Here is a 23,858-nt window from a genome sequence, read left to right on the forward strand (position 1 = left end):
TGTGCAGCGCCGTACAAATAAGACAGCATTTACATTGAGTGGAAAGCACGTGGAAGCGTCGTTAATTGGCGCGTAATTACGCAGCGCGGGCCGGTGACGCTCGTTTGGGATTCCACCCCTATAGTGCTACTATGTGTGTGTGTGTTTTGGGCGTGGCTTCTCTGTGAAATTGAGTTTTTCCCTCTATCTTTCTTGCGTTTCTCTCTTCACTTCAAAACTGCTGTAGGGGGGGGAAGTAGTGTTACAGTCTACCTGCGCTACAGATCCACAGATGCCGCTTAAAGGCTCCACAGATAGGTCGCTGTTGATGTGAAAACATCCAGAGACGATGTACAGGTTCATTAAGGTGAGAAGCAACAGTGTCCAGTGACTTTTATGGTTACAGCAGGCGTGAAGGATGAATGCATTATTACGCAGCTACTGCAGCCTTTGTCACCTCCGGGATGCAGGAATAGTACATTACTACTTTTTCTTAATATGAAAATAAAGCCAACTCCGTTCTTTTCAACAGATGCCTGGTTCTGCTGCTCATACTTGTGGAATATTCTTGGATTACAGCAGAACGACTTTACTCCTCTGGGACTAGAAGCTGTGTTGTGGGTGACCGTCTTCTCTGTGAACAGCCTGCAGGTTTTAGTCCTTTAACACACTTTGCTGAGATGAATGAGTTCTACATCGCGATTGAAGTAGTAATTGCTCTTCTCTCCATATCCGGCAACATACTGGTTTGCTGGGCTGTCGCGATCAACACCACTTTAAAAAACGCCACCAACTATTTTCTGGTGTCTCTGGCTGTGGCTGACATTCTGGTCGGTTGCCTCGCCATCCCGTTTGCCATAACCATCAGCATCGGCATAGATCTGGACTTTTATGGATGCCTTTTTCTGGCATGTTTTGTCTTGGTACTGACACAAAGCTCCATCTTCAGCCTTCTTGCTATTGCTATCGATAGATATCTGGCCGTCAAAATTCCTCTGAGGTGAGTAATCTTATTATTTTTAATTAATGATGTGGAATTCATCTACATTTCTTTATGAGTAGTTTTCCCCCATCTGATAAGATCACTAGGTGTAAAGATGATGGTGAAACCTCAAACTAGAACAGTCCCTCTTTAACACTCATAAATCAATCAATCAATCAATCAATCAATCATTTTACTTTCATCTAATCAATCACATGAGATTAAAGTCGTCATTCAAGGGGACTCTGTAGGTTATTGGATCTCAGTTTGGGAACCAACCACCCATCTATCAACAGGACTGTAATTTGAATTGAAGGTGTCCTGGCTGTTTAATTACTTGTTAATATACAGTTTGCTAAAAAGCAGATAAAGATTGTGTCTGAACTAAAAATAATGTTCTCAAAGTGCCTAAATAACACATGTCTCCCCTATGGAAAATAATTGAATTCAGGAGCTGGAAGATCACAATCAGCTCTGTGATCTCATGAGTCTGTTTCCTGTGGAACTTAATGCCTTGTGTAAAAATAGCAGTGTTCTCATCTAAACATAGATTGATAATCACATAATACCTCTCTAAACATTATTTAAATCTGGTGTTAGAGACACACTTAGCAAACACTTTCTTTCTTTAACCTCTATTCAGTAACGTAAAGGGCTGAGGTAAAGCCACAATACAGTGGTGACTTTGTTATTTCTGCAGCAGGAACTCGAGACATTTGTTTCTGAGAAATTTAGTTATTTTAAATCATTTTCCTCAGTTGATCAGTTGCTAACTCTTAACGCTGAGCAAGCATTTCATCGGATGCCTCCTGCAGCTCATGAAAAGCTGAAAAGATCTGTCATGCAGCTGTTTGATGTGACTGAAGGTGCAGGATCAATACTTTCCATTGATCCTGATAGCAAAGGCCACCAAGTTCCACTGTGCAGCCTCTGAGCATGTCCGCAGTCCGCCTGAGGAAACAGTGCAGCATGATATTTCCGTGAATTGAAGGATAAAAGCTTTATTATCGGCTGGGAATTTGAGAATTGTCTGTCTCCAGGTGGTGGGTGTTTTTGGCATTTCACCATTGTCAGGGAGTTGTCCGTTTGTTTAGTTTTTTTAAAGGCAACACTCGGTGCAGTGAACGTTGTGGTTACTGAATATAGTTTTGGGGGATGTTCGTGCGATGGGGCTGTCATTTCCATTATGCTCAAATACTGGCAAGGAAGGACAGTTTGACAGTTAGTCTGTAATGAAAGATTTCTGCCACCTACCAAGTGGCTTGTAAAATCCCCATTTGTGCTTCTATTTTTGACCTCCAGACGGAAACCAAACCCTAACACACCTCATTCTACCTCCTCAAGCAGAAAACACCTTTGTCTGAAACACCTAACGTTAATCACCTTTAAACCAGCGACGCGGTCATAACAGTCTCTGTAAAAAGGTTTTCAATCTGACATAATGTAGTTTCTTCTGAAAAGCCCAGCTCCCACCCTCACAACACACACACGCAATAATAATAAGACCAATGTGCACATGTTCAGCTCAAATTTCATGTCCACAGCGATGGCTGGTGGGTGTTTGTGTGAGTTTGGTGAGTCTGAGGGCTGCAATTCTCTCTCAGATAAAAGTGTTTTCACAGATGGTTAAAATGGAAGTGAAAAGCGAGAGCCAGATGTTTTAAACCTAGAGAGAGGACAGAGCCACACACCCACTCAAACTTTTCTTCTCAGAAAAAGACCCTGCGGCTCTTTCCCTCTTTGTCTCTCTTTCACGTGACCTATATGCACATCATAGACTTCATTGGATTGCCCGCACCAGCAGCACTGCCTCACCTTGGTCAGGGACAGTAAGCATCATCTCACCTCAATGTCATCGTTTCACAAATATTAACAAATGTCCAGAGGTCCAGTGTCTTTAAAGCCGGGGTAGGCAAAGTTGCAGAACAAGAGACAGCTGGATTTTAAAGTATCCCACACCCTCCCTTCTGGCCTCCCTCCAAAGCCACTCCCACAAAACACAAGTTCATGTGCATGTGTCGAGTGCACACAGGTAGGCAGGTAGTAATAATTTGCTGATGAGGTTTCAACAGTAATGTCGGCATCAGCGGCAGCCATCTTGATTGTTTACAAAAATGCCTCATATTACATAAACGGTTGTGATTGGCCCGACCTGGGCCCGGTCGGTTGGAAATCTGTCTGAATGGGAGGGGGTCCAGACGCATGTGCCAGAGCAAATGAAGCTTGAGCTCACAGATTCAACTGGTTCCTTTGCCTGTGAATTTACTGTACCTAGCTGAAATAGTTGGAGCGCGACCAAAAATTGTTTTTGCATTTGGGTTTTTGTAGAGATTAAACAAACATGTCAGTGAGCTTTAGAGGGACTGATAAGGGTATTTGCGAGCTAAGGACAGAGCCAATATAACTGTTTACTCCTAATTCCAGTCTTAATGCTGAGTTAAGCTAATTGACTTCCTGCTCTAGAGGCTCCACTCATTTCCTCAGATTTGTCACCTGTTTATATGTCTGTTCTCTCTTTCACGCAGAGAGCTGTTGAATCGGAAGGTAGTGAAGATTAAACCCATGGCTGCATGTAATAATTGTTTGTATCACTGCATTGAAACCAAGCTGACCTCCAAAAATAGATTTTGAAGGCTTGTGTCACTTTAGAAATAAATCAACAAAGACCAGACTTTCGATTTTGTGGGTGTATGTGTGTGTGGGAAGGGGGCCATAAGGGGTAGTTAAGTTAATGAAAGGCCGTATGTTGTGTTGGCTCACAGAAGACAAATAATAAGTTCATGCAGCCTTCATGCAACCTAACACAAATATGTGTTACCAGTGGAAACACTGAACTAGCTAGAGATCTGTAGCGATGGTGGACAGCAAAGGTCAATCACAGAACTGCAATACATCTCCAAATCCGGCTGTGGCGTCAAGTTCAGAAGTGCAGCTACAGGCTAACAGTAGGCTACGCTGTGTCGTCTTTTTTTTTTTTTGCTGGACACCTGTAAGCAGAGAAACAAATACTGGGAGAATCGTCGATCCTACTTTTGATTTCAATCAATTTACGATTTAGAATTGATATCATGACAGACCTACATACAAAGTTGTTGAGTTGACAGCAAGACACACTGTGACACACTTGTTCTTCACAAACACAATTCATAATGCAAATGCTGTACAGATCTGTTGCATACACACCGACAGGCTGGGTGACAGCCGTGTGTTGTCAGTGTGAATGGCCACCTGTTTGATTGTGTTTGAAGCAGGACTGGGGACACTGCTGGACATTCAAGCGGATGTTGTGAGTGTGTGTGTGGCCTGGCTGAGGTCTGTGGCCCCAGGCGGAAGCACAGAGAGAAGGGATGTATGGAGAATTGAGCCGGGGAAGAAAGCAAAACAAAGATAGATGCCAGCGTGCTGTCGTCATGCCAGAACTAATCCATTCAGCCGCTCGCCCGTTCCCTGCCTCCAAACAGAACAGAGAGAGTGGGAGGCGATCTGCGGGAGATGGACCCTCTGGGAAATGGACCCTGTGTGGTCTGCTGTATTTGTGATTGACAGATGGAGGGAGCAGAAGACAGAGAGAAACAGGATGAAGGTGTGGAGACCTGAGGTATGCAGGTCATTGTGGGCTCTGAAACGTCCTCGCCTCTCTCTACGGGGAAGAATGCTGTATTATTCATGGCTCCCGGGGGTGACCCGCTCGCCTCCGTGCAGGGGTCACAGGACAGAGGCGGACCTTGCACACCACCGATGAATAATTGACAGTTGGGAATATTATAATTATTATAGGGCCGCTCTGAACCCCCACTCAGAGGTAGACATTTTACTTGCAAATTCTCTGTATTTGAAACCGGACCTTTGATTGAGTTTTTCTCCTGCCTGCGCCTTTGAAGACAGAGGCACTTGCGGCCAGTTGAATCCACTTCCTCGTAGCCTGGCTTATCTGCACCAATACAGAACACCACTCACCTGTCCATAGGGTGTGGTGAGGATTATATCCACAACACACACACACACACACACACTGGTTAAAAAAAATGGTATTTTATGTTTAGATATATCTTAACAGTTAGACCTATATTACTCTATATTATGTAGTACTATTATACTATATTATACAGAAATGGTCTAGTGTAGAATTTTATCGATGTGTACATTTATAAGTATAGGGTGGTGATGGCGCCGTGGATAAGATGCATGCCTTCTGGTGTGAGAGACCCGGGTTCAATTCCCCACAGTGACACGTCCACTAATGTGTTCCTGGGCAAGACACTTAACCCCTAGTTGCTCCACAGGCGTGTGTCCTCTGACATACATAGCAATTGTAAGTCGCTTTGGATAAAAGTATCAGCTAAATGTAAGGTCATTTACAAATGTATTACTAAAGATAATCGAAATGACATACAAATAATGCTGAAAAGATCTTTTTGCATGCAGCATCAGGCTTTTGTTGAAGGATGTGAGAGTCTGCAACGCTAACAATATACAGTGAAGTGAAACACCAGACATGCGAAGTGATGCAGAGCTGGTCAGGCTGAGGAGGTCACAGGTAATTGTTGTTGGTCTTCATTGTGTTTACGTGTTCAGGGGGCACACGGAAAGAGATGGAAACAAAAAGAAGGAACCTCCCCAAATACTTTTCATGCTTGTTTCATAGTTTACCACAATCGTTAAGAGAGTTTTCAGAGAACTCATGAAGGACCACAGTGTACTCACCACTTTTTATATATTTGGAAAGGGTTGGTTCACATTTTTTAAGTTTGTGATCATTATTATGTAAGTGTAACTGCAAACGTCCCATTTTAAGCTTTGATATGGTGTGACCATGTGCTGTGTAGATGTAGAGATGGATTATTTGTGTCACCTCCAGCTTAGACTGGCCTGTGTGTGTGTGTGTGCGTGCATCTCAGCATGTGTATGAGTCATTACCACGCGGTCGCTCGCCTGAATCACTCTTAGGAAACGACTCATTTTGCTTGAAGCGCAGCGTATGATGGGGACAGTCAGGGCGACACTCGTGTGAGTCAGCCCTGCATCTCCATATGCAAACTCTGTGCACCTGCCGTTCATAATTTCACATCATATCTCAGCGAGGCGATGGCTTAATGGGAAAGATGCTGAATCAGTATAAATCAATCTAATACTCAACATTTGTCCCTTTATCGTTAGAGGAAAACATGAGCTGGAACTTGTGTAACAGCTCAGGCATCAAAACAAGTGTCTACAAAAAAGGGACGTTGTCTGTGCCGTTTCACTGGCTTGTTTCATTTTCAATTTTCATGCTCTGCTGTTGTGGTCTGTGGGCATCCCACTTACTGGATGTGAACCAATACAAACACAGGAGAAGCAGGCTCACACCTCAAGTGTGTAGTTTTAGCAATGTTTATTGTGTGTTTTAGAGAGAAGCAGGATGTGAGATACTGTCAGAGGTAGCAGCAGATGCTTTCGTTTTGGAGCTGATAACGTGCCCAGCAGTAACTTTAAAATAAGCCTGTCTGTTAGGACCATATTTCCATGAAAAGTGGAAACGGCATTGAAAGCAATATATGATGTAACTTCCTTTAGATATTTACATTGATCTTTTTTGTTTGCAAGCTGTTTTTAATTGGGTGAGTTTCTACAGAGCATGTTATGTCCTCGCCCACACGTCCACGTCAGGATGAGAGGATGCACTAGCATGATAAAAGACCAGCTAAAATCAACCATGGTTTGTTCATTAGGACTTTGTGTGCGCAAATCAATCAGAAGCAAACACTCAATGCAAACTGCTCTGTGTCTGTGGGGTGCATTGACAATATTTCCTACAAAACTTGAATGCACCAGATCACAGCAATTCACCATCACACTTCATCAATCTTATTGTCAACCACAGAAGGCGCTAGATAAGAATTATGTGATGCAGGTGTTAGGCCACACTGACAAACTGCACAGTCAATTTCTATGAGCAAGACAAACAATCAACTTTGTCTATGGGTGCGTCTCCACTGCATTACTATTTTTTTCATTCAAACTTGCTCTTATCAGACATAACATCAAGTATAACAAGTAAAGCAGACAAGCGGGGAATAATTCAGTGCATTTTTTTTTATAGTAACGGTTTGAACTTTTCAGGACTGTCAAACAACCTCTTGATCAATAACATTAAGTCTTGTCAAAGCCAGAAAGAACTAAAAAAGTCCTGTCTGCCAGCTTTGAGCTTTTGAGCTTTGAAGAAAATAAAGTATAGATGAAGATATGTAACAATCATGAGAGGTACGTGGGCTGGTAGTCACATCATAAAATTGGAAAAAGAGAGTTTTATTTTGCTCATTCGGTGTAAAGTTTCACCCATGTTTGTATTGTATTCATTCCTCCCAAACCTCCACATTACTAATAAGGCGGCAACCTCTGCTGTGTTTTTTCCAGGTACAAGGAGTTGATGACGGGAAAGACCGCCAGAGAGATAATTGCTATTTTATGGATCCTCTCCTTTGTCATTGGCCTCATCCCCTTCTTTGGCTGGAACTTAAAGTACACCAGCTGCAAAAACAGCAGCTCTGCGGAGAACAACACTTTAAACCCTGGCCTCATGGAGGGGCTGAGGGGCGGAGGAGACTTGCTACGGAGCTGCAAGCTCAAGTGCTTCTTTGAGAGTGTGGTAGACATGCACTACATGGTCTACTTTAATTTCTTTGTGTGCGTGCTGCTGCCGCTGCTCATCATGCTGGGCATCTACATGAAGATCTTCACTGTGGCCAGGAAACAGCTGAGACAGATCGAGCTCAAATGCGTGGGCAACGGGGACAGCCATAACCACGGGCTGCTGCAGAAGGAGATCCGGGCCGCCAAATCCCTCTCCATCATAGTGGGACTGTTCGCCATCTGCTGGCTGCCTGTCCACATCCTCAACTGCCTCACGCTGTTTTACAGGGAGCTGGATAAGCCGGCGGTTGTCATGTATGTGGCCATAATTCTGTCTCATGCCAACTCCGCGGTCAACCCCATCATCTACGCTTACCGCATCCAGGACTTCAGGAACACCTTCCGCAAGATCCTGGCCCAACACGTCCTGTGCCGCAAGGAGGAGCTGTACCGTAGCTCCAACGGCAGTAGACGCAACAGAGACCAGATCCACATGACCGTCGACCCTCTGCTATAGAGAGAGTCGTGACAGAGGCGGAGTATTATTTCTGTCAACTCTGTTGTTTCAGTCTTGAATTTTATTTCACTGAGGTTAATAATGTTTACAGAACAAGGGTGTGATATGTGAAGACGGACTGACGTCGAATACGCCTTGAATGTGGACATTTATTTATGAATTGTGCCAGAGTATCAGGGGTCAAGCAGTGAAATGTTGAATGACGGGTCTTACAGAACTTTTGTATTGTGAAGGAATTGTGATTTTAAAAAAACATGTTGAAGCTAACTGGATTTGTAGGACTGTGAACAGGATCCAAACTTTGCTACATTCTAAAATGACATTTATCATTCTGAAGCCAACCGGATTGTCAACACTCAGTGCCAGTCTTTATTAATTTATTTATTACAGGACCTTTTCGTTGAGAATGTAAAAATCAAAAAGCTTTGTGTGGCTAGATTTCTATTAATGGACCTATGGAGGTACAAGAGTAGTAGTCTACATCTGTGGTTATCTTTGGCTCGTGACCTTAAAAATGAATTCCTACTCATAACCTTCACAGGCTCAACCTACAGAAAGAATTTCCTTTTGTCAGTACAATACTTTTGTATGGCAGAAATGTTCTTGAGCTGCTGCTTCAACTAAGTGCCAGTGTTTGCATGTTCCTCTTGCTGCAGTGGTGACTCCTCCAAAAACATCTGTGTACAGGGACACAGCAGTTCACAGACAGGGACTCTCGTAGAACTAAATTATAAGAAAAGGGGTAAAATGCAAGAAAAACAAGAAAAGATAAATGCGTTTTCTAAACCATGAATCAGCTTTCATAGCCACAGGGGTCATTATCCTGACCCCTGTGGCTAATGTGTTTTTGTAGCTACTAGATGAACAGTGTGATTTCACTCAGTCACGCAGACCCACACAGAAGAAATACTTTAGCAAAATGGTGGTGCTTCATATCATTTCCATATTAACAAGACAAAAGCTCAGGAAGTGGGAAACCGGTTGTACCCTTTTATAGAAATATGGCATCTGCACAGAGCATTTTCAGCTGCCTTGTTTTTAGCCAGAAGACGTTCTATAAGTAGACAAGCCAATGTCAAATTTGATGCAAATCAATGCAATTTACATTATTATTAATCATCAAGCGTCTGGTACACATGTATTTAGTGGCTTGTATAACATAAAGCATCACTACTTTGATTCAGTTGGGTGTATGAGAATATCAGTGTCCAGCTGATTACCCATCTCCCCTCAGACACAGTCTCAGCTGGGATCCTGAGGCTCTCATCTGCCCAGTTAGGACAGTCAGTCCTCCACAAGCTGCTGAAGTACTGACTGAACTGAGATGAGCGGTTTAATTTGAGGAAACAATACAGTTTTAAGGATGAAATCTCTTTTAAAAATTTTAATAAATTGTTGCACTGACTACTAGTGAGCCAACGCTCCTTACTCTTGCGTGCAAATATATGCGATTAATAGACATCCCAGTCCCCCTCCCCCAAAAAACAGCAAAAGCAGGTAACTCTAATGAAATGTTCCCGGAGAGGCAAAATCTTTGCACTTGATGGTGCTCGTATGCAGCATTATAGTTTGGCAGTGCTGCTTTCCACAGAGTCAAGCCTTAAAGCACCTGATGCTTGATGCACCTCATGAGGGGTGTGGTGGTTAGCACTGTTGTGCAAGTTCCTGCTGAGCTTAATAAACTGAAGGAGCGAGAGCTGATGAATCACAAAAAAGGGTATTTTAAGGTGAATTTAATCAGAGCAAAGCAGAGTTCGGTTTGGAGTGTCACCCGCGAGCTATCAGTAAACACATTGCACTGACATTTCAGATCATTTCCCGTATGGTGTGCTTCGTTGGTGGTGTTGAACCATGTTGTATTGGTGTTTAGCAAGTGTTTCTAAGTTGAGCACTCGCCTCCACTGCTTCACTATCTCCCTCGTTTGCCGTTGTGTCTAGTGTGCCACCTTCAAGGGCTAAAATCCAGGAGTGTGCGAAAGTTTTAGTACATTCCAATGGAGACATCTATACTGTAACTGCACTGTAACGTTGTATTATCTTTGTTGACTGTAAAAATAAGTACTGTAGTTGTCCGGCTTTCTACAAGCTATTGATTGATGTCAAACTATTGCCTTCATTTGCGATTTAAAGGTAAGACGGACAATAAGTTGATCTAGTTCAACATTCCTGCCTTTCATTCCGAAGTACCAATCTGTCAGTGTGCTATAGTGTTGTTACTAATCAGGAAAAACATCCACTGTGGTCCAGCTGATGTTCAACCTTTCCAGAGGCTATATGTTCTTTCATTAAACAAAACTACACCTGCAAACTGATAACTGCTATTTAACATGATGCAAACTGTATGTATGGTGAATTATTTTGTTAATAAAGGCAATGTTTATATTGTTACACATCAGTCTTTATTCCAAAAATTTCAATTAATTTACATATGACACGGAAAAATTGCTCATGTTTTTAAAAATGTTTCTCTTCAGCAGGCAGACGCTCACTATTTTCTGATTGATGCAGCTTAAAGAACCTAAAAATAAAGCAGCGCATACTCAAAGAACAGATGTCGTTTCCCTGGAAACAGATTAAGAGCTCTTCCAAACAAAGAAATAAATAAAGCAACATCTGGGGTCTTTCAGAGAGACGTATGACAGAGCAGAAACCGTGGTAGCGTTCCCGGGCTCCGATCCTCTTAGCAGCATCTTAAAGTGCCCGTTTAAAACATCGGCTCTCATCCAAGAGGGTCCTCGGTCCACCTGCTGTGCTGAACATACCTGGCTGTCATGGGGCTGCAATCCCGCTGAGCAGTGTGGACATCTGCTGATCAGACACATTCTCCTGCTGAGTCACACCCGTGGCCTGACACAGGTAGACGGCCAGGATGTGTTTACACTGAGAGAAAAGAGCGCAGACACTGATTCATTACAGGCGGCGCCGTGATTAATGACACTTAATTTATATTCAAAGATCTCATGTAAACAGTGGACTGGAAAGGAGCTGCTTGGCTCTGACCTGCTGGGAATTCTCCGCTGAGTAATCAGTCCGAGAATAATAGTCACAGGGCAAATGGCAGAACATTTTTTTATATCAAATTATAAACATTTCTATAAATGAAAAGCACGTGATTCCTCCTATTGTGTTCTGTGCAAAAACGGCTGATGACAACTTTCTTGTCATAAATATGGTAGATTTCATCTGATTGACCAAAGGCCTCATGTATACCTCCACATTAGGCATTTGAATATTTAAAATGAGCGATAACCACTTTCATTGATTTTTAATGCTTTTTATTCATAATGTCCCCTTCAGTGGTGATTATATTCAACCAGCAGATGGAAAACCTCCCCATATAACCCCACACCGCACCCATGTATCTATGCTTTAAGAAATGTTCATTTAGATATAAGTTGTCATGAATTTCTTTCTGAATAAAATCACTTCTGTCATTTTTGACCAGAACAGTATTCTGGCTGAACAGATACCAGTCTGTGATAATCCCTCAATATGTTTTCCTCTGGTCTTTACTACAGTGACTTTTAAACTCAAATTCATCCTCAGCATTGCTCCATTGAATATAGTTTATTTCTGGTTACCATTTTTCTAATTGCTTCTATATTAATGTATACGGTCTGCAATGTAGTAGAAGGGAGTTACAAATTCAATTTCACTCTATAAGCTGTTATTATTGTGACAAAATAAATCTACCTACCTACAGTAACACAGTAAATTATACTTAATTTACTGAAAAGTCTAAACACCATAAATTCAAAAAATAAGTGTCGAACTTGTAATAATGACTAGGAATGAGGTTGGTTAAAAGATGCCACACATCATCTGGTGATTGTTTATACTTTCGGGTGGATTGTTGTTAAGATAAACCAGACAGTCTAGTTTTTGCTGAGAACACCATAATAGGAAACAGGGAAAGAAAACTTAGGAGGGTTATGATTGTGTATTATTTTCCAAATGGAGTGTTTGTGTGGCGAATAAGACTTCCCTCTAGTAGCTTATTATGTATGTTGAATGACAAAAAAAACCCCTGCAGTTATGCATTTGTGCTTATATCTGATCAACATTACCATGTTAATCATTGGCTTGTTTTCTGACTATTCACTGTATTATAAATGAAATTTCCTCCACACTAACATGCCTGTGGATTATTGTTTTACATAAACAATGAGCCAAAGTCAAAGTGTGGTGAAACGGACAAAGGTACAGAAGTTTGTTTACTAGCTTCTCCTGTCTACTCTGTTTATCAGAACATGACTGTCTCTGTTGGTGGGAGAGCTCATTTATCTGTCCTACTTGTCAGACCAGTATGGCCCTGATTTGGCCTTATCCAGTCGTGTTGGAATCTGCAGAGCCCCTGAATGAACAGAGTGGCTCCAGCGTGGGAGGACTGCAGACTTCACAGTCAAACTCAGTCTCTTGAGTGTCGTATGGTTTTGACTTTGGGACTGGAGAGATGGAATAAAATCTGATCCAATATTAAGCCTAGCACTATATTTTAGCTTCCACACATGCAACAACACACAATCAACTCCAGCTACATTTAGCTAGCTATAAAACTAGCTGGAGAGTGTGATGAACTGTGAATAGTTTTATTTTTCTGGGAGTCTCCACGGTCTGTTGCAGCTCTCTGTTTCTCACACTGATTTTAGCCGCATCCTCCAGGGAAGCAAGGCAGGACCAGAGGCCGTTTGTTTGTAGACATTTAGAGAAAAAACAGCCAGTCAGAGGAGACGCCCCTCAGCGGCAAGACAAGAACGTTACTTGACCACAATACATCTGTTACACATCTGTTTTAATGTGCATTTCCTCTCACTTTTGACTGGGTGTTGGTTTTCTCCAGGATACACGCCTGACTGACAAGACACGCTTTGAAACTGCTTTCATGTTGCTGTGTGTTGAAATATGATTCTGTATGCAGGACACAGCAGCAGGACACTGTGTACCATAAAACTTCAATTAATAGCTCAGGCTTTTATTTGCTAAAATCACTAAATTGACCTATATTTGATAGTCTGTCTCAAATATAGACAGACAGACCTATGGGGACAGGCCTTTAATTCCTTTCGCTCACAGATGAAATTGTTCATTTCAACCAGTATGAATATTACTTGTATAAAAATTATTATATCAAATATCATACTGATTACAAATCCTCGATTTGGCACTTTTATTTTGTAGGCAGCAAGGTAACGAAAACAAGCATACACAACAAGGTGCAGGATGCAGAGAAAAGTGTGGCAGAAGTTAGCAGACAGAAAGCCATGGACTATATGTGACAGGATTCACAACTTGGATAAATTTTTATGAAATTCCGTTTTGATTATTTTGAATGGTGGACCCTTACAGACTAAAGGAATATAAATAATGAAGAGATGGACACATTTGGACTTAAAGTCCGCTTCAAAGTTCACCGCACTTTTTTTTTCTCCATCTGCCGTTTGCCATGCTGGTAAATCTGAATGAATTAGACTTGGAGCTTGTTATTTCCGTAAATTGAACTTCACAATTGAATTGTGGAGAATCTAATCCATAATACTGTGCAGCATGTCTATACTGACAAAAGTTTAAACATTTATATTTGTATTCACAATCTAAGCAGCTTAGAACTAGCTAAAGCGGGTGACCCAGCAGGGTTTAAGAGTTTTTAAACATCCAAAGAACTTGAACTGTAAAAACCAGATGGGCGTCTAATCGAGACAACCGCAACAGCACGGCGGCAACTGATCAGAAGGCATCCGGTGCTATGCCAGCAGACCACAGACAAGGTAACAGTAACAGCAACTTAAGGATTTAACTGAAATCATGATTGCTTGTTGGGCTGAAGGCTATAGCGTGTAACGTGCGTTTGTTGTTCTCCTGGTTGTGTTGCAACGTCACAGTCTGACTGGGTGTCGGGGAGCTGCACCTTAGTGTAACTTGTGTAGTGTTGATGTTTGTCTTGGTAAAGTAGTTGTCTTGTTGATGGTCTGTTGATGTTGTTGGTCTGATGTTTTCCTAAATCAATTTCTTCTGTGTTGGATTGAGGGTTTTTTTGTTTTCAAATTCAAAAACGGCGTTATTTCCACTGGGGATGGGGCGGGGCATGTCCCGGTCACTTTTCAAAATCCTAAATTTGCCCATCCCCTGTTTTGTAGTTTCAGTTAGTCACTCACAAATATATCAGTATTTTCTTACTTATAAAAATCAGATTTGAGAAGAGAGCAGGTAGTAAAATGTTGATATGGTCGCAGAGCAAAGTTATTGGAGACTACCCTGGATTTCACCTCTTAGGCTACATCAAGGCTACTCCCCTACCATCTGATAGGTGGAATTGTACCTGCAGGAACTACTTATTTCTCTCATTAAATATTATCCTAAAACAATGCTACAACTGAACCTAAATCTAATATTAAACATTACATATGGCAATAAAGGACAGTATTCTTTTGAGTAAAGTTGCACATAAAATATTTAAAAAATCTAAATGATACTAACTACTTAAATGATTTTAAGTAGTTAGTGTATTAAAATACTTCAATGTACACAGCATTTTTACTTTTTGGTATAAAATATTTATAAAATTAAAAAATATGTAAAATGCCTTAAATAGCATTGACATATTTTTTTTTAAGAACCTCTGACTTTTTATGATTCCTGAGTTTCAGTACAGATACATCATGATACTTTTTGCAATACCTCACATTGAAGACAATAAAATGGTCAACAGTATCATCTTTAAATCAACAGAAACAAAACTACAGTCTAAAAGTGGCAAAACGATGTCAATCAGAAGCTGATTAAAGTATAAATACGGAAGAATACAAATCTGAGCATCTGAGTATTCAGTGCGAGCCATTGGTATTTGGCAGTATTAGGTTGAAGAATTGAAGTTCGATATGCAGCCCAAACTGTGTGCAGTGCTAGAAGAACCAGTGACGTGTCGATCGTGAATGAGTCGGCTCTATGAATGATGGGAGCCAGCTAAACTCAACTCTCAAGTAGTTTCATCGACAGCAATGCATCATATTCTTTAAGATCATCATATATTTGAAGAGTTGCTGTCCTGTGAGAACCACATACCTCTAAAAAGTCCACTTTCCATTAGCTCACAAAAAACGTTTATTTTACTTTTTTTTTCAACCCACAAAGGAACACTTAATCGTCAGTTTGTCAGAAAAAATCTAATTCAAAATCACCAAATTTGGAGATGGACGTTTTTCGCTGGACATGAGGGTATGAAAACTTGCAATCTGAAAAGTATGACATATACAGGTGCTGGTCATATAATTAGAATATCGTCAAAAAGTTGATTCCATTCAAAAAGTGAAACTCATTCATTCATTACACACAGACTGATATATTTCAAATGTTTATTTCATTTAATTGTGATGATTAAAACTGACAACTAATGAAAATCCCAAATTCAGTATCTCCGAAAATTAGAATATTACTTAAGACCAATACAAAAAAAGGATTTTTAGAAATGTTGGCCAACTGAAAAGTATGAACATAAAAAGTACGAGCATGTACAAGACTCAATACTTAGTTGCGGCCCCTTTTGCCTGAATTATAATGCGTGGCATGGAGTCGATCAGTCTGTGGCACTGCTCAGGTGTTATGAGAGCCCAGGTTGCTCTGATAGTGGCCTTCAGCTCTTCTGCATTGTTGGGTCTGGCGTATCGCATCTTCCTCTTCACAATACCCCATAGATTTTCTATAGGGTTAAGGTCAGGCGAGTTTGCTGGCCAATTAAGAACAGGGATACCATGGTCCTTAAACCAGGTACTGGTAGCTTTGGCACTGTGTGCAGGTGCCAAGTCCTGTTGGGAAATGAAATCTGTATCTCCATACAGTTAGTCAGCAGCAGGAAGCATGAAGTGCTCTGAAACTTCCTGATAGACGGCTGCGGTGACCTTGGACCTCAGAAAAAACAGTGGACCAACACCAGCAGATGACATGGCACCCCAAACCATCACTGACTGGGTTTTTCAAAAATGCGTTATTTCCACTGGGGATGGGGCGGGGCATGTCCCTGTCACTTTTCAAAATCCTAAATTTGGACTTTCCACTGGACTTCAAGCAACGTGGATTCTGTGCCTCTCCTCTCTTCCTCCAGACTCTGGGACCTTGATTTCCAAAGGAAATGCTAAATTTACTTTCATCAGAGAACATAACTTTGGACCACTCAGCAGCAGTCCAGTCCTTTTTGTCTTTAGCCCAGGCGAGACGCTTCTGACGCTGTGTCGTGTTCAAGAGTGGCTGGACACAAGGAATGCGACAGCTGAAACCCATGTCTTGCATACGTCTGTGCGTGGTGGTTCTTGAAGCACTGACTCCAGCTGCAGTCCACTCTTTGTGAATCTCCCCCACATTTTTGAATGGCTTTTGTTTCACAATCCTCTCCAGGGTGCGGTTATCCCTATTGCTTGTACACTTTTTTCTACCACATCTTTTCCTTCCCTTCGCCTCTCTATTAATGTGCTTGGACACAGAGCTCTGTGAACAGCCAGCCTCTTTGCAATGACCTTTTGTGTCTTGCCCTCCTTGTGCAAGGTGTCAATGGTCGTCTTTTGGACAGCTGTCAAGTCAGCAGTCTTCCCCATGATTGTGTAGCCTACAGAACTAGACTGAGAGACCATTTCACTAGCAAGGACCACAATCAACGGGTATGATTAAATGATTTATTGAGTAACGAACAGAAGATGTATGAAGCTTGCAGTAGATGAATAGACATTAGAAAGCGTTGTGGGGAAGCTACGATAGGGAAATCCGCCGTAGCACCCGGGCACGACGGACCCGCTATAAACCTATGGAGAGGAGGAAGGAGATCAGGAGGCAGGACAGAGAAAGGGGTGGGAGGGAGGGATGCAGGATACAAGGGCGAAGGGGAGGACTTGTGGGTATTTATGGAAATGCTGGCGATGATGCGCTTGATGTGTGGTCCTGAAACTCTGCTAATTAGCACCATTTAAAGGCCTTTGCAGGGGTTTTGAGTTAATTAGCTGATTAGAGTGTGGCACCAGGTGTCTTCAATATTGAACCTTTTCACAATATTCAAATTTTCTGAGATACTGAATTTGGGGTTTTCATTAGTTGTCAGGTGTGTGTTTAAGACTCACCAGCGGGCCCTCATTTCTGCGGAGCACGGTGTAGGCGAAGGCTGGGCACTGGCAGTAGTGACAGGACACAAAGCAAGTGTACAAACGTCCCGAGCCTCCTGTCACCTGCAACAAATTCATACAAAATACATTTAAATGTGTGGTAAAGCATGCGCCTTCGAAAGATCCTACACACAGACACGCAGTTTCTTTACGAGGGAGGATATCCACCTATCAATGAGTATAAGCACAATGCTTTTTTTTTTATGGGCTGCCAGCTGATGGTGGTGCACGTGAGCAGCAGTGGAGACAGTGAAGGCTAAGAGTGGCGTGAAGGAAAACAACAAAGTCTTTATTGCATTCCAAATGTCGCTCAACGAGTCCAGACATGACTGGCTGAGCTCGGAGAATCAGAACATGATTCCAAGGAACTCTGTCTCTTTTCCCCATGACCTTAAAAGTTAATCACAATCTTCATAATCAAGTTTAGAAGATTGAAAGTTTTTCAAATAACCTGATGTGGGTGGAAAAAAGCCCGCAGTCCATCACTGTTTCAGCGTCACCACCAGTGGCGGCTGGCCAATAGAGGGCCCTCCCTGGTGGTGTTTTTTTTTTTTAATAAACAGTAATTACCTTTTAATGTGTGTTTAAAATGCACAATAATGTGTAATATATAGGGTAAATAATTATGTTAGGGGGTGAAATTAACTTCCTGCTCATCCACTGATCTCTTCTGGGGCCCCAGAGAAATCGCCCAAGCAGCACAGCAGCGCAGCCAATAGCTGACTCTGGCTGACACAAGATGTGTCCATAGCAACAGAAATAAAGCCAATCAGCGTCCTCAAATCTGATGCCTGAAGGGCGCTCCAGGATCTGCCCCAAGCCAATAAGTAGGTGGTAGAGGGACACGTGACGTTGTTGACAAGATGAATGCGGAACTCAAGACCGACACAGGCTTTCAGCCTTGGCTAGCTGGATGCAATGATTTAAATACCTTTTTTGCTTCCCATGCTTGCGTTTTAAAACGGCAGGGACGGATACAACACGGACTGTTACAGGAGTAAACGACACGATACATTTATCTGAGAAGATTAAGAAACACGAGTGTACGAGGGCACAGATGGATAATACGGTGAAGCTAGCCATGCTAGGCAGAGTTAACATCAGCCTTGCGCGGCCACAATGAGATGGCATCCTCTGACAACCCTGCCGTTTTCAGCTACCGTTTTCAAAGGCACCTCAAAGACTGTGCAAAACAAACTTTTGGACTGCATGCTGTCAGTTCTTGAAGATTACATTCAAGAGGAATGTTTATTCTGGCAGATGAGACAACTGATATTTCCACCCACTGCCAGTTGGTGCTTGTGCTGTGGTACATAAACAAGGAGAACAACAGCTGTTGGCTACAGAGGTAAGCTGTACAGCTCTGAAGTGTTACGCCGGTGTCTGCTACGGCACGTTATGATGCGTCCATAGACCGGTGTTATTCCCAGTTTTGCATGGCTGCCGAGAATTGCCTACACCTCCAAAAACTATGAACGTTTAGAGTCATTAATTATTTATTACACTTAGTAGAAGCAGCATTCCTTATGATTCAGCTAAAATATGTAGTGATAACCGCATTTGATCAGTGTGCACAGCAAAGTGTCTGAAAAGGACCTTATTAAGAGGTGGACGCGTAATTCGGCAGAACCATTGACTGTATAGGGCAGATCAGATGTTGGAGGCTGCCTGCCGAGATTTGCATCCACCTCTTTTCTCAGCATGAATTAGCGTTACCAGCCGCGAGGTGCGTGCATTTCTCGGCAGGCATGTAGAATTCGGCACAACACCGGCGCCACTGGAAGCATCTCAGAAGAGTTTTAGCAGCTAACCCTGCAGCCTGTCCCACCTTATTAATTTGTCCTTTTTGTGCTTCTACTAACTTCTTCACAGCTCTATGTATTGTGTGCTCTATGTTTTGTTCTGTAAACTGCAGGCTGCATTTCCCACAAGGAGCATTTCAGAATCAGAGCATTTTACCTGCCTGATTTTGCTGACATGTTTACATTTTGTTGATTTGGTAATCAGTGTTTGCATTTTGTGCTTTGTGTCCGTTTTAACCATGTTTATTGTTGTTTTACGATCCGGAGTCTCCACGGGGTGTTTTATTTTGAAAATTGACCGGATTCTCTATGCCGTTCTGTGTCTGACTTCCTGCCTAGTTCGATCAGCTCTGTGCTGCTTTACGTGTCTTCCATCAAAAATAGACCTGCTACCTATTCTCTGCAGAGCGGAGAGCCGCTTCTGGGAAGTCGGTGGATTTTAGCCGTTAAGATGTGGTTATTTCCAGTGGTGGACTTAAATAAGCCTACTGTACTGCAGTCCAAATTAGAGGGAGCTCATTTATACTTTACTTTAGCATTTTCTTTTCATGCCACTTTCTATGTTTATGTACACTGTTTATGTTTTTGTATATTAATAGCCTATAATAAAATAATATTTCCATTCATCATTTCTGACCATTTAACAAAGCAGTGGTATCCTGCAGGATAGTTACTGAAACTGACTGGATATGGCACAGCCCTACCTAAAATATTTTTCACCAGCCGCCACTGAATGTCACATGATGACATTGCGATTAGATTAATTGTGCGGCCCTATCGTCACTTCACATTAGTCATTTGGTGGAGACAAGATAAAAACAATGCATTTTTAAACAATCTGTACGTGGTGTTTAATGGCCCCGGCTGTATATCGGCTGCTACAGACAGTGATTTAAGTCTTGCCTTCATGCACATGACACATGAGGACATTAAATTGGTGGATTAGCTTGACTCGTCACAATAACTAATGCCACCCACAATGTCAGAGCAGGCTCCATTATTCTCTAGAGTTTGGATAAACTACCTTTCCCTGTGACCTACAAAAATCAAAAGCTTTCATTTCTTCAATTTGACACTAGATTATAAATAAGGCACAAAAGAGACATTTGCATCAAGTTAAGCACCTCAGTAAAGATGAATAAAGCACCATGCACAGCAGGATCAGGATGGAAACAGTAAAACTGTGGAGACCAAGCAAAGAGCCGTTACAGTTTCTAAAGAGCCACGTTTATTGAAAATCAGCTCACACTTGGGCTCTTTTTGTTTTCTGTTGTCATTATAGATTATGTGGCTCTACTGCAACACAGACTGCAAAGCTGGCAGCTAACATCATCAATAGACACGCCAAACTGTGGGCAGAGATCCAGGTTTCCTCAAAACACCACTATATAAGTCACAATCTGCCATTCGGTCGCTGCAGAAGGAATAGTGAGAATTTAAGCCTGTGCATAGCTCTGGCTCTGTCTCTGATTGAAATTCTGCCTCTCACGGGAATACGTCTCTGGAAGCAGTCATGACTGCAATGGTTCCACACCACAAACAAGGCTTTAGGGAAATGTAAAGTTCTGGGAAGTCATTGAGATACACAACCCCTGTATCTGCACTCATACGGTATATTTGCCTCTTATGAGACTAACACAGTATCAAAAGGCTTCAAGAACCGCCGGTTTCTCTCGTGTGTGCGCTAATGAACTAGTTCAAGTACTAAAACGCCGTCCTACAAGCCACAGAGTTTGTTTTACATTCCAGTCAGGAGAATAGTTTGGCAAACTAATGCCACTAGAGAAAAGATCAAGTACATCGAGAGCCCTTCAGCTGCCTCTCCTTACAACCTGGCTCTCGCATTAACACAGCATTATCACAACTGCCCCTTTCACCACCTTAAGAACTCATTATCGCTCTGTTGGCTATAGACAAACAGGACATATGATCAGAAGTGAGGCACAGAAAGAAGAAGTCATACTTCTGGCTGGTACCGCTTGCAACTGTACTGTGCAGTGTAGATCCCCAAACAAGGCATTTTAGTCAACATAATGTAATAAAACACAGTTTTGTTCAGTCAAGAGTCCAAAACCCAGACATCTTCATTTTACAATTATACAAAACAGAAACAACTCCTCACATTTGATGAAGGTGGCGCATGCAAAGGTTTTACATAATCAATTATCAACTTCTTAATCAAGTAAATGTTTCAGCACTACTGTCATCAACAGCAACCTCAACTATTTGCGTAAATGACCGAACACAGCCAATCACAGAGTGCTCATGCTTCATTACTGTTGAGAATACACTGCTCTCTACTTCTGTCTCCCAACAGGCTGTGGTGCACCATCGCCTATGAAAAGGTCACTGAACATTAGGAATGAGATAAGGTGAAAAATACCAGCAGTGAAATGCCACGCTCTCATGAGTTATTCATTCCTTTTGAGTAAAGAGGAGACCAAACAACCACAACATGAGAAAGTCAGTTGTGTCTCACGGAAAACAGGGTATTAACAGGAAATTACAAAAATGGTGTCATTTGTTAATTTATCAACTATTTCATCATCTCTGACAGAGTGCCCAGTTATCATGCAAGCCGATGTACTTCCAGTGAATTTAACACTCCCATTACATATCCCTAACAACTTTGTCAATCCCAAACTTGGGTCTGATGATTAATTTCTGCTTTGTTAAGATTATTTTTTATCTCTCTCATCTTCTCCCCACCTTCCAGGAAATTGAAGGGACTCTTGTTGACTGAAGTGGATGACTAACTGCACTGGGTCATTATTTTTCAATGAGATACTGTTTGAGATAAAGTTTTGCCAGTGCTTTCCCTCTCTTCCAGATGTTTAATGATTATCTTAAAACTCACAGTGCTGTCACATGCTGCCCAAATATGGTCTATGTACCTGTGGGAAAAACATACAGCCCTTCAACTAGAGGACATGGCTGTCATGACTTGGCCTTTGATCCTCAGAGTGACTTCTTTTACTTTCATGTAGAAAGGGTTAATTTTAAACTGCTGTGTCCACAGTCTCATCCTGTATGTTTTATACAAGCACAGCTAACGTTAGCTTGGCAATTAGCCAAATGTTACAAACAAGCTAAATAGAAAGCTGTCTCGAGCACAGCCTGGTCTGTAGTCTTAAAATCTGGCATATTGTTGTAAAGTTAGCTGCTGGCTGAGACAAACCAGCTGCTCCTCCTTCCACCAGGTAACGTTACCTGCAGGCAGTGAATAACAGCAGAGAGGAGGAGGAAGGAGCGATACAGACTGATGTCTGAATTTTTATTCTTTGAAAAACGTCACTCACTATTGTGATGTCAGATAGAGTTTATTTGCTGTTGTAAACATTAATGTTGCTGCTCTAGAAACAACAGTTGTATTTAAAATATTCAATTCTAATCCTATAATTAATTAAAAAAACAAGCAGGCCGTTAATATTTTTATATTACACTTTTATATATGCATATGTCATCTCAATATATAACGTTATCGCACATTGAATATTTTCCTCATACCGTGAAGGCCTACCAGATGCCCACTGTGTCTGGTCTTACCAAATAATCGTCACCAAATAATAGTAAAGTATCGATAAAGACTTGGATCATTATGCAATCTCAATAATGGTACCAGTATCAATGAAAACTAATGATCCCCATCCCTATTGAACTGTCACTGCAAAACTCTACACAAAAACCCTTCATGCCTCATTGCCTACACCAGGACAAGTCATTCAATATTGTTCCCACTATTCAGCTATGCTTAAGCTCAATTAGCACACAGCTACCCAGGTGGAAACACAAAGAGTCATAATTGATCAAACACCTCTCAGAAGATTCAATAAATAGATAAAAGGGCTCGAGTCAGTTCATTCAGTTTTGGAACGGAGGAGGAGGAGGAGGAGAGACGAGAGAGGACAGAGGACAAGATTCTCTGGCTTGTTCCAGACCAAAGACTGGGGAAGAATAAATTTTGTTGTTTGGTGTGTTGTTCTGAACAGTATATTAAGGAATAATAAAATGTGCAAATGTTTACATTTGTTGTGTCTTTTGTTGTGTTCATCATGTGAAAAGGTTTTTGAGGTGGAGAACCAAAAGCAAAATTACTTATGACCAGTTTGTTTGTAGTATTCCTTTGAATTTATTTTACCAGTGTGTAAGACTGTGTTGCAGTGAGTGTGTTTTTGAGGACTTGTCATATCTGAGGGCAAGGTTTGGTTTTTCAGCAAGACTGAATTGTTTTGTTTGGAGAGCTTAATTTTGACCTGAAAATAGGAAGTTTGGGGAATTGGGTGAGAAGTTATGGATTTGTGTTTTGAGAGAAGGAAGAATAATTTCAGAAACGTGTTCAAGCAATCAAGAAAACTGTAAAATTCAGAGACCTAATGCCATGTCAGCAATGTTCTGGTTTCATATATGCATGTGTGAAGAGCTCGGTTGGTTTTCTGCAGCTGCCTATTTAAGCGCTCACTGCTAAGTTAAAATCGAGAGAACAAGAGAGCGGGGTAAGCTAAATATTTGTGGCACCGCTTTAAGACATCACTTGAACAGACACTGTGTAAACTAAAGTTTCACTTAATGCATCACTAAATGTTAAAATATAAAACAGACCTGCCAAGGTCACAGGAGCAACACTCACTAATGCGACACAATAAACTTCCGTCATGACATCACTTCTTCAAAAGAGAAGTCTGTACCTGCAATCTGAGTAGCTTGATGGGTAAAAATCAACTCTAATTGCTCAAAGCCATCCATAGAAACTCATCTATTCCATCTAATACACAACCTGACAATTTTCTCTCTCATTACAGTCAACAATGCTGAGTTGTGTTAGTTTGAAA

At 41.6% G+C, this 23,858-nt stretch overlaps 2 protein-coding genes across 2 annotated transcripts in view; one reads left to right on the forward strand and one right to left on the reverse strand.

Annotated features, from left to right (window-relative positions):
* Positions 1–10,475, forward strand: adora2b (adenosine A2b receptor). Its single transcript, XM_038708319.1, has 3 exons — positions 1–346; positions 512–979; positions 7,355–10,475. Exons 2-3 carry the CDS (start codon positions 660–662, stop codon positions 8,085–8,087), a joined length of 1,053 nt encoding a protein of 350 aa, XP_038564247.1. The 5' UTR covers positions 1–346; positions 512–659; the 3' UTR covers positions 8,088–10,475.
* The window catches only part of zswim7 (zinc finger, SWIM-type containing 7), a 19,434-nt gene continuing 6,043 nt past the window's right edge, over positions 10,468–23,858 (reverse strand). Inside the window, exons 4-5 of the mRNA XM_038708323.1 lie at positions 17,186–17,290; positions 10,468–10,967 (exon numbers count right to left, since the gene is read on the reverse strand). Of these exons, the coding sequence (XP_038564251.1) occupies positions 10,857–10,967; positions 17,186–17,290 (216 nt within the window). The 3' untranslated portion in view covers positions 10,468–10,856. The remainder of the gene's footprint in view (positions 10,968–17,185; positions 17,291–23,858) is intronic.

This window comes from Micropterus salmoides, unplaced genomic scaffold (assembly GCF_014851395.1).
Source record: "Micropterus salmoides isolate LMB-PRFRI ecotype aquatic unplaced genomic scaffold, ASM1485139v1 Ms_hic_scaffold_9, whole genome shotgun sequence".
NCBI classification, from domain to species: Eukaryota; Metazoa; Chordata; class Actinopteri; order Centrarchiformes; family Centrarchidae; genus Micropterus; species Micropterus salmoides.

Coding starts and splice junctions, on each gene's coding strand:
- adora2b (XM_038708319.1), top strand. CDS start 660: ATGAATGAGTTCTACATCGCGATTGAAGTAGTAATTGCTCTTCTCTCC. Junction 980..7,354: donor GCCGTCAAAATTCCTCTGAG/GTGAGTAATCTT, acceptor TGTTTTTTCCAG/GTACAAGGAGTTGATGACGG.